The 11,487-nt window shown below is 44.3% G+C and overlaps 1 protein-coding gene and 1 pseudogene across 4 annotated transcripts; both read right to left on the bottom strand.

Annotated features, from left to right (window-relative positions):
- Window positions 1-253: 253 nt before the first annotated feature.
- LOC115150633 (ATPase family AAA domain-containing protein 3-like) lies at window positions 254-7,906 on the bottom strand (annotated as a pseudogene).
- Window positions 7,907-8,375: 469 nt separating this feature from the next.
- LOC115150635 (39S ribosomal protein L20, mitochondrial-like) lies at window positions 8,376-11,478 on the bottom strand. 4 transcript variants are annotated; one of them, XM_029694115.1, is made up of 4 exons: window positions 11,390-11,478; window positions 10,468-10,561; window positions 10,189-10,266; window positions 8,376-8,895 (listed from the first exon to the last, which is right to left on the bottom strand). In XM_029694115.1, exons 2-4 carry the CDS (start codon window positions 10,474-10,476, stop codon window positions 8,740-8,742), a joined length of 243 nt encoding a protein of 80 aa, XP_029549975.1. In that variant the 5' UTR covers window positions 10,477-10,561; window positions 11,390-11,478; the 3' UTR covers window positions 8,376-8,739. The 4 variants fall into 4 exon arrangements, with proteins under 4 accessions (XP_029549975.1, XP_029549976.1, XP_029549977.1 ...); XM_029694116.1 differs by having other exon boundaries at window positions 11,202-11,478; XM_029694117.1 differs by having other exon boundaries at window positions 10,195-10,266; window positions 10,468-11,478.
- Between the last annotated feature and the right edge of the window lie 9 nt (window positions 11,479-11,487).

The following is an 11,487-nucleotide window of genomic DNA, read 5'->3' on the forward strand; positions in this document are numbered from 1 at the left end:
GAGTGTGGTCAAATTTTGAGAGGGATTTGTGTATTGGTAGTACTCTGTCTAATTGAAAAACTTGGCATGTGAAAGCTGTACTGAAAGGGGCCTAGGGAATGTATTCTTCGTGGGTGGGTGTCATTTCTTTCTTGGTTATTGATGTCAATAATTACACATTATTTGGGGTGGGGAAGAGAACATCTTCCGTGGTGTGTACAGTATATGCAGTGTGCCAACATTAAAGAACCATTAGGAATGACACTGTTGTGTATGTGTGTGTTGTTAAGGGGTTAAAGGTTTTATTTGATATTTGGTCCAGAGGGTCATCAGCATGGAAACCTGAAGATGAAATTCCAAGGAGAGTTACACTCAGGAACTCTTTATAGTTGACGAAATACTTTACACTGAACAGCCAGCTGTAGAATGCCTCCATAATAGTAGCTTTGAAAGAGACTGCCTGTGGTGTATTAACTTATATCAAAGGTGCAACATGCTCTTGTCATGGCATTGAAGAGTGATACTGTATGAGGACTGTGACCCATTGGGATCCTGAGTGTTCCTCCCTTATGAATTAGTCTTTAGGGAGCGGGATGAAGCCCCCTTTCACTTCACTTCCCAGCCTCCCTAGACCACCCCCCGTCTCTCTGTGCAGACATCGGTGTTGTAAAAATGAAAATGTTTGTTTGATTAAAATGGACTACTGGAGGTTAACAGTGACAGCGTCCTGGTGTGTCATTACACAGGTTCAAGATACAGTTCATCACCATCTGTTGGTCACATGGTTTGTCTATGAAACCATCCCATTACAATCATAACATAGGTGCAGCCATGGTAAGAAACCTGGATCATTTTCATCCACACCATTTGAATAATAGAGTATCATCTCTTACAGTCCACATCAACATAAATATTATTAGACATAGTGTTTCCATATAAAGTACACTTTTTATACAAATCATATATTATCACAGCTCTCCAACCTCTCCAGGATCTGTTAGTGCCTCCATCCCTCCTCCCCCATCTCTTTCAGTCAGACAGACGTATACAGACAGTCAGGAGGAACAGGAGGCGTCCTCCTGTAAACCCATTAATCCCAAAAAGCAGCCCCCTTCCTTCCTTCCCCCCTAATGTTAAACTGGAGTCCCATCCTTGGGAGGAGTTTCTGTCCCACCCTCACTGCTAGGGGCTGCATCAGTTTGGGCTATACCCTCTACCCCTCCCCCCAGGGTGTTACCACTGCTTCTGCAGTGGTAAAGGGGAGCCCCACCCTCCCCTTTGGCCGGGAAAGTCCCCTCCTCTGCAGGCAGGGTGGTACTGTCTGAGGAAGGTGGGGCTCATTCTGCAGTTTCAGCTCCTCCCGATTGATAGGGGTCTCCGGTCTGCTGTCCATCTCCAGGACCAGGTTGAGTACTCATGAGGCTGTGATGGCTCCCCTAGAAGTAGAGCCTATATTTCTGCTGTCTACTGGTCCAGTGCTGGGAGAGGCTGTGCTCTTGGCCCCAGCCTCCCCGTGCAGCCAGTCCATCCTCTGGAGGTGCTGCCGCACGGCGTCGTCCACCCGAGCATCAATCATGGCCTCCCTTAGGACGCCGTCCTCTCAGGAGTATGCTGCCGCCTACAGGAGGACATAGAATACATGGATTATTACATTACATTTAATCTAAATAAAGATTTGATCATTACAGTTCTTGTCCACAGAATGAGTCTCACAGGAGAGATGAACATGACACAGCAGAAGGGAAGGCAGTGACATACATAGTGATCCACTTCTCAGCTCTGCTTCTATTAATAGTTGAAGAATAAATGGGTCTGGACTTTCTTGGTAACCATATCACCTTGGGTCAGAATTGCCTGCTGTGGCCATCCCTAACCTTCCATCTATCTATCTATGACCTGCTACACAGGCTCTCCTTCCAACAAATAATTTATGTCAAATTGGCATAATTGGATAATTCTGGTTGTTATCATTTCAAAAAGCTCAGCAGAAAGCATTGACCTATGAACAACAGGGGAAACGCATCACATACCTGCCAGGCCACGCCCAGTTTAGAGATCCCTCTGCCCGACCTGCCCTCTTAGCGATGTCCGAGCACTTCTGACCACAGTCAAACTGAGCCAGCTTCATTCTCCTGCAGGGACAAACAGAGACAGAGGAACATGGAGACAGAGAGGGATTAGAGACAGAAAGAGGGATTTGAAACCGAGAGAGGAAGGTAGAGACAGAGAGGTAGATTTCAGACAGAGAGGGGGATTAGAGACAAGGTAGAGACAGAGAAGGTAGAGACAGAGAGGGGAATTAGAGACAGAGAGGAGGATTACAGACATGTAGATTACAGACAGGGAAGGTAGAGACAGAGAAGGGGATTAGAGACAGGGAAGGTAGAGACAGAGAGGGGGATTAGAGACAGGGAAGGTAGAGAGAGAGAGGGGGATTACAGACAGATACGGGTCTGAATGACATCCTGTCTGGCAGAATGGAAACAGGTCTGCGTTATGAGGTCTTGTCTGAGGAGCCACTCCTTAAGTGGCCAAGCTCCCTCCACCAGCTGGCTCGGTTATCTGAGTGTTGTTGAGCCTGGTCCAGCTTCCTGTGCCCTGTGTGTAAATCGCCCCCTGCCCCTCAGGCTCCAGGCCCTCAAAGCCCCACTGTAATTAGTGACTCAGCATTGCTACGGCTGACTGGGATCCTGCTGCTGCTTACTGCTGGGACACCTGCTCTTAAAGACCTGCTCCTGACACACTCCACAGCCAGAGCTTATGTTGATAGAACAATACAGAGAGGGGCCTCCCTCCACCATGTGTGTGTGGGTAGGTGTGTGTGTGCCACGGAATGCGGATGACTCCAAGCATGTCTGGGAGTAGCTAATTACTTGGCATTAGAACTTGTTCCATTATACATCCCTGTGTGTGTGCTTGTGAGAATGCCCTATTTAAACCTGTGCTGCTGTGCTGTGTGGGCGTAACGCTGTATGACTCACTGTCTCCCCTCTGTGGCAGGCTCAAGCACGTATCTGTCAAAGTACAGGCGCACCAGCCTCTCATCAGGACCCGGCAGAGCAAAGTTGACTATCTCATCAATGCGGTCGTTGATGGCCCAGTCAAACTGCTCCGGCTGGTTACTAGCCAGCACCATCATGAACCTGGAGGAAGACAACAAACCAGTGGGCTATTAGGGTTAGAATGCTGTGGTATTTGAGGAAGTTTGTACATCAGAATTCAGGGTGTAGATATGGTGAATTTAGAGTGAATGAGGACTGACTTGTTGCTCTGCTCTCCAGTGAGCTACAGGAATACATTCAAAGTTGCTCTGAGCTCATCACTGATCTTCTCCTGCAAACAAAAAGACACAAACCTTGAATTTTATTTTCCAATATTTCGACAAGATCATCGTTTTGGTTTCGCTATCATTTCAATACAGGGAGGTACAAATACCTGGGTTCAAACAGTATTTCAAATCTCAAATACATTCGAAGTAAGTACTCAGATATCTTATATTTGAAAATGCAAGTAGTTGAATATTTTACTTTATTTGGAAATACACTTGGAAAATACTCAAATACACTCCCATGCATTTAATCCAGATATTTGAAAATAGTATTTAAGATAAGTATTTGAAAATACAATTTGGTAGAGTACTCATTTTATTTTTTACAAATAACCATTCAAATACTCTAATAAAAGTTATTGTTTTGGCCTGTGTATTTTAAAATACTCAAACACACAGAAAAAGGTATTTTAAATACCAGATACTCAAATGCATACGTATTTGATCCCAGGTTGTACACAACACACTTACAGTAGCTCTTTTGTGAAGAAATGCATCGGCTTCATCAACAAACAGCAATAGGCTGTCAGACAGGACACAGGATGGCATTAGCCATAAACAGACAGGCACTTGGAATGATATACAGAGAACGAATTAAGACCAGTGCAGCTGGCAAGTTAAAATGTATATTATGTAGATACTTACGTTACATGGTTATATCATGGTTACATTTACATTAAGTTCTATCAGTAGTATGATAGTACTGCTAGTGAGGGTAGCATACCCACGGCGACTGGTGTTGGCCCAGTCAATGACTTCGTGCATGGCGGTGACGCCCTCACGGCCCATGGGCACCACATCTCCACCCGTCATGATGGCATAGTCCATCCCAGGGTGCACGGCTAGCTTCTACTCAAACCACAGAGAGACAGTTACCAACATAACACCTTTTGTCAAAGTGGCCTACTTTAGCGAAGAGGGTCTTGCCAGTACCTGGGGGGCCGTACATGAGGATGTTCCTGTAGAGCCCCTTGTTCTGCCGTGTGTTCCTAGTTGCTATGGCGATGTTATGTACACGCTCTTCTAGTTAGGCTGTGGGGAGTGGAGGGAATAATTCATATCAGGGAGATCAACATTTTGTCTCAAAGCAGGGCTGCAAAAACATATATTCACTCTACACAACATGTGTACACAGCATTCTCTATGAATGTCTCTTTAATACATGTACTGGGTATAATATCTCCCAGGTATAGTTGTGTTGAGACTGTATAAGGTATGACTCTCTGGTGCTCAGGTGTGTGCTGAGTGTTGGTACTCACACTGAGCACTACTCTCTCCAGGGCATCCTGAGGTTTGCTTGTCAGGCGCTTTGAAATCTATAAGAGGAAAAATAAGAAAATGCACCTCACCATCACTTCATAGTACTTCGACATAAGTGTTTAACAAACTTAATTTACTTGCAACAAAAAGCATCAGACACAGGACTTATACAATGCACAGCAGGGCCGCTGTACCTTGATGGGGTGCTTGATCGCCTCCGCCACAGTGATGCGAGACGTCTCTCTGACCAATGAGGGCTTCCCGAGCCGGGCCTCAATGTAGCACCCTACCACAGCTGTGGCGTTCCGGGCAGAATATACACCCACAGGCAGCAGGGTCAGTCCTGCCACCTAGTGGTGTGAGGGAACACATACACTACATTTAGAGATGCTCCAACAACAGCTTAGATATAAATAAACCTTTAAGATATCGGGTACTTATTTAGGAGTCATTGGCAGTTTGCGTATTAATGAACATAAACGAGGAAGTAGAGTGGAAGGCAGGTCTCACCGTAGCTGTGACTTTATCCCAGTCTGACACAAAGGCCTGGAATCCTTCCCCAAACACAGCACCTGCAGTCCTGAAATTACAGAAATATACAGAGAAAGTCAGGTATCCAATATGGTATCTTTCTGCATGGTCTGTAATGTAATACACTAAGTCTGTCTCACCGTATAGTCTCTAGTACAGTGTGTCTGTGCTCTGCTGCCTTCAAGCGGATCTGCTCGCGGATGATGTCTGCGTTTTCCCGTTCAACACGTGCACGTGCTTTGGACTCTGCCTCTACACGTAGCAGCTCATTCTTGTGCCTCAGCTGCATCTCGTGCTCGATTGTTGCTATGTGGAGCGGGTAAATCAGTGGATATAACATCATTTTACCATAGCATTGTTGAATACTCACTTCTTATTGGCTTGAAGGGCATTCTAGAGCATGCATTATTTCTCTACAGAACACATACCCCCTCGTTGATCATCCCATACACATTGTGATTGCCAGACCCCATATGGCTATAATGGCCAGTGAAAATAGAAGCAGAACCATATTCCTGGAGGCTGTGTGACTGAGGTCAGTACCTTTCCTCATAGCCTCCTGTTTAAGCACAGAGTCCTCCTGTTTGCGAAGGTTGTCCTCATCCAGGGCTTGCTGAGGACACAGAGGAGAGGCGACACTCAGTCAGGTGGACACAGCATTTTCACTCTACTTCTTTCTAGCCTAAACAGGACTGAGTAGACATTGCAGCTAATGGCAGTTGGGCTTACCTGTTGTTTGAGTTGCTCCTCATACCCACGTCTGGCAAGTCTGTCTTGGAACTGTGCTCTCTGTAAAGGGATAAGAGGAGACGGTAACCATAGTAACGCATTAGTCACCCTCTGGTGGACAGATATGTAACCCCTATATGTAAGCTCCTCTCCATCTCTCATTGTAGCCTGTTTCAGAATTAAAGCGAATTGTGCAAACAATTTCAAGCTCTAAACGTACCGACAATTGTACTCTCTACAAACTCAAAGACATCTAACAACTACAGGGCAAATGCTTGCTTCTACAGTTTACCCATACCTCTGCATTATGATCCATGCTATGAGCCCATCATTGACCCCATACTCTGCAGTACAATGAATACTACTGCACAATCACCGCTTCTGCAGTATCACTAAACCCTCTCAGTACCAGCTCTCTCACCGATTGATGCTGCTTGGTCTCCTCGCCGACAGTTTTCCTTCTCTCCTCCCCTTGAATACGCAGCTGGTCCCCCTTCAGCTGCTCCACTGCTGCCTCATACTCCTGCCACCATCACACACAGAGGGAACACAAATAGCATGATCAGATATTGGATTAATAGTATAATGTATTTGGTGTCCTACACATTACTCTGCATGTGCCTTGTTTAAGTGCAACAGTACCTTGATTTTGGTCTGATGTTCCATCTGAACAGACTGCTCCTGCATGCGAGCCAGATCCAGGGCCTCTTTGGCATGACCTGAAATAACATCAAGGGAAAGGGACATACATTTAATTTAATGACAGTAGACTATATTCAAACTAATTAGAAGTTCCAGAAAAATTAACTCAATGTTCTGGAAAATAATGTAATACAAGGTTTTAAACCTGGCTTAATTAAGTTATACTAAATGTAATGTAACTAGAGCTATCTGGCAAACTGAACTGTATGAAGGAATACCCTTTGCACCTTTCACCTTGAACCTCAAGCTCGCATCTGCTACAAGACCATGGTGCTTGCCTACGGAGCTGTGAGGGGAACGGCACCTCCGTACTTTCAGGCTCTGATCAGGCCCTACACCCAAACAAGGGCACTGCGTTCATCCACCTCTGGCCTGCTGGCCCCCCTACCTCTGAGGAAGCACGGTTCCCGCTCAGCCCAGTCCAAACTGTTCGCTGCTCTGGCACCCCAATGGTGGAACAAGCTCCCTCACGACGCCAGGACAGCGGAGTCAATCACCACCTTCCGGAGACACCTGAAACCCCACCTCTTTTAGGAATACCTGGGATAGGATAAAGTAATCCTTCTAACCCCCCCCCCCCAAAAAAAAAAGATATCGATGTACTATTGTAAAGTGGTTGTTCCACTGGATATCATAAGGTGAATGCACCAATTTGTAAGTCGCTCTGGATAAGTGCGTCTGCTAAATGACGTAAATGTAATGCACTCTCGATCAACTTCCAACATGAATGAAAATGTGCAGCACAACGTGCTATGTGATACATGTCATTCTCGTTTACTATAGTGTTATCCTACTGATAGCTGTCATGAAGACTAATTAACTAGATAGATACCCGTGGAAACTAGCTAGGACATTACGCTGTCAAGACACCCGCCGGTGTTGCATCAGCATCACTGCTGAGGCTGTAAAGCATGCTGCGGGTGCATCGCTCTTTCTTTAATGATTACAAATATGTTTCTAGCTAGCTACTAGTTATACAGTCCTATATAATCTAGTTATCATGCAAGACACTTACGAGACTTGTCGAGCTCTTTTACCGCCTGGGCCGCTCTCTCCATTTGTCCTTGGGTTTATCGCCACCACCACCGGAGCTGCCAACCCGTGGAGGCGGTGGAACTGGGAATTCCGAGGGCGCCTCAGGCTGCCCCTTATTCAGGCCGAACAACCAGGACATGTTACGGAAAACAGAAAATAAACTGCTGGCCAAGGCAGGTGGAGGTGATCCGGCTTGGCAGTCTGTCACTACACTTGCTGCCGTCTTTGAACAATCACAAGAAATATATATTTTTTCTCCTGAAGGACACTCGTGCTGATTGGTTTAGGAAAATACTATTCCTCTCATTGGTTGTCCTTTGTTAAGATCAAACGTATAGCCCAGCGGTAAGAGGCTATGGTAGCCGCAGTGGTCCAAAACGTAAGTCTTATAATGACCCTGAATAACAACACTGGAAGGCCATTTGAGACAATGAATGTGATAGTTGCATCATTTGCGGAGTTTTTTTGTACTTCTGTCAACAGAACGCATTTTAAATTCATTGCATTTTTCATAAGCTTACACTGAGAGCTGTTTAGATTTAAGTAATACATTGCAGTAGCATTTCAGGGAAACCTGAATCTTTTCAAAACGTTCTCCTTGAACAAATTAATTGACAGGAACTAAATACTTAATAACAGTCTATGAAACAGTACCACAATTACTTGGGACAGTAATTTAAAATTATCTTGCTTAGGTGAAGTCCTTTAGTAGTCCGTCATGAAAACCCTAAATTGAGTCATCTCTCGAGGAGAAAGTGCATCATTTTTTTTGTAATATTTGTAATATTAGCAACAACATCAGAACACTGAATAAGTAGCTAAATGTTTTATTTACTAGACAATGATTTTCCACATTTTTTACAGGAAAACAGGCAAACACACAATCACACATATGTACATAGACACAAGGCATTACAAATGAAGGCCAAGTATTCCTCCCAGTCAGTCAAACCTCTCCTATGAATACTATCATATTGAGTGAGGTGTGGAGGGATTACGTCAGCATCTCTCCAGCAGCCATGATTCAGAAAGGGAGTAGAATGGTGGCAGGGCAGCACTGTGTTGGTCGTATTGCTAGTAAGGAAACTGGGTTATTGGATGTGTGGGCCCTTGCTGAGATCAGCAAAGAGGTGGTATGGAGTCAATTGCAATTGTCTATGGAGGAGGTGGATAGATCACTGTAGTGTGATGATGCGTGAAACGACACCAGGAGGCTCTTTGCCATCGCCTAACGCTGCACCGAATCCCTCCTGTTGCCTCGCCCTGACCAGCTTTGCAAGAGACAGGAATGACTTAGGCTCTGTGATGGCAAGGTCGCTCAGAACACTACTCTGTAAGGGGAGAGAAGAGGAGGGATGGACACAAATCTTAGGTGATCCTAGGAAAGGGTGAGAGAGGATCTGAGAAACAACAGTAAGGACTAAGGAATGGGATGAGAGGGTTTTTACAGTTCAGTATATACAATCATGTGACAACATTCACGTTGTACCATTCATCCATATTTGTTAATAATATTTTCAATTTTCAGTGAATCCCCTCCAGCTAAGGTTTTTCTGTTCTACGATAAGTGTCTGCTGTGCTCTGATTGCATGTGGTTGTGAGCTGGAGCAACATTGTAAATCAAACCTTGGGAACAAACATGCCTTACAGAGCTGTACTGAATTATCACAAGCTGGAACCGAGAGATAGTGTGGTAACAAGGTTAAGACATACTGTAGGCCAGTGTTCTCCAACTGGTGGCCCGTGGGAGATTTTATTTGGCCCCCCAACTTTTATTTAATTTTTTAGTTGGACATGACTGTAAAAACACCAGCAAATCAGCTCCAAGTGATTTACATTTTTGAAATCTGTTCCAAAGTATTCCCATGCATGCACAACTATACATGAGATGCACTAACTGGCCAAAAGTATGTGGACATCCCTTCAAATTAGTGGATTCTGCTATTTCAGCCACACCCATTGCTGATAGGTGTATTAAATCGAGCATACAGCTATGCAATCTCCATAGACAAACATTGACAGTTGAATGGCCCGCACTAAAGAGCTCAGTAACTTTCAATGTCGCACTGTCATAGGATGTCACCTTTCCAACAAATTTCTGCCCTGTTAGAGCTGCCCCGGTCAACTGTAAGTGCTGTTATTGTGAAGTGGAAACGTCTAGGAGCAAGTAGTAGCATGTAGTAGGCCACACAAGCTCACAGACTGCGAGCCAGGCCTAATCGCCCAACGTCTGTGCCCAACCTCACTAATACTCGTGGCTGAATGGAAGCAAGTCCCAGCAGCAATCTTCCAACATCTAGTGGAAAGCCTTCCCAGAAGAGTGGAGGCTGTTATGGCAGCAAAGGGGGGGACCAACTCCATATGAATGCCCATGATTTTGAAATGAGATCTTTAATGACCAGGTGTCCACATACTAGTGTATATGTGATCATATACAAATGTAAACTAGGTTTGAAATGATGTTTTAGTCAAATGTTATATCTGTTTGGGCTTCCTGTGGTTAATTTGCAGTCTGCAAATTATTTGTAATTATATCCCGGCCCCCTGACCCTCCGCTCCAGAAAAATAATTGTCCCGTGGCTGAATCTAGTTGATGATCCCTGCTGTTGGCCTACTGTACTGACCCTCACCAGGTTGTGCATAAGGGTGGGGTACTTCATGCTGTGCTCCCGTGATGCAGCCGCAATGCGTGTGATCCATAGCTGGTGAAAAGCATTGTTTTAGGTTCTCACTCACAATAGCACACATCTACATGTAGCTGATTTATCATAAGCACATGATAATGACAGAGGAGTGATCTTGATGACATGTAAGGGTGCACATATAGATTCAGGGTATAGCATAGCTACACCTTCAAATTAGGTGTATCAATGACATGGCTATAATTCTGAGCATGCTCTTACCATACGCATGTTACGTCGTTTGATCTTGAGAGCCTTGGTGGCATATACAAAGGCCCTTCGTACTGCCAGCCTCTAGCATCTGTTCTTTCTACCTCTGAAATGTTGATGGACACACAGATAGGAGAAGAGAAATACAGATGATAGGAAAGGGCAAAAAGGGTGACAACACACTACAAGGGTATCAGGGCTGTTTGGGGTCAAGTTCATTTGAACTGACCATACAGGAAGTTAATTGAAATTCATTAAACCATATTGCACAATTTTAATTAATCCCCTGATTTTACAGGATTAAAATAGAATTAAACCCAAATGGAAAGGTACATTAGTTTTTAGTTTATTAACGTTAATTGGCTGATGATGACCTCCGCAGATGCGGAAGGCCGCCATAGGCATATTGAGACGAAGCCCATGTAAAACATATCTCTACCTTAAATTTACAGATTTTGACAGGGATGTTTGTATTATTTTACTTATATTGACGCACCGGTGGGTCATCAGTAGACTCGTTTTTTTTAACCACCTTGCCAGCTAACTCAGCAAGAGGTGAGTAGGCCTATGTGTATCTATAACAGCCCTAAAATTGGAACAGTCCTCTCTTTGGAATGAGAGTTGCTAGCCCTGAACTGAGTGGCAGGCAGTTTTTTGTTAAATTAGCCAAATGCTTCGTCTGTAACTAGTCAGGTAACCATTTTAGCAAGCTTCATAACTAACTATAACGTTAATTGATGAGTTACCTGTAGTGTGAAACAGTCACTACGGTGAGTAAATGTTGCATACAAAGTAAATTCTGTAATGTCAATTAAATAGAATAAGCTAAATGGCTACAGAGCTAATTTACCCGTCCATTACTGATAATTTCTTGAACCTAATGTCTATCAGGCCCACGATTGCGGATACAACAAGATAAAGTCAAAAACACCACCTTTAACGATTTTTGCTACAATCCTGTCGTTTTTCCCTTTGCCAACCTCACTGGATTATATGATTTTAATAATATAGGACAGGAGACGAATGCTGTAA

Source organism: Salmo trutta, chromosome 16 (genome assembly GCF_901001165.1).
Source record: "Salmo trutta chromosome 16, fSalTru1.1, whole genome shotgun sequence".
In the NCBI taxonomy this organism is placed as follows: Eukaryota; Metazoa; Chordata; class Actinopteri; order Salmoniformes; family Salmonidae; genus Salmo; species Salmo trutta.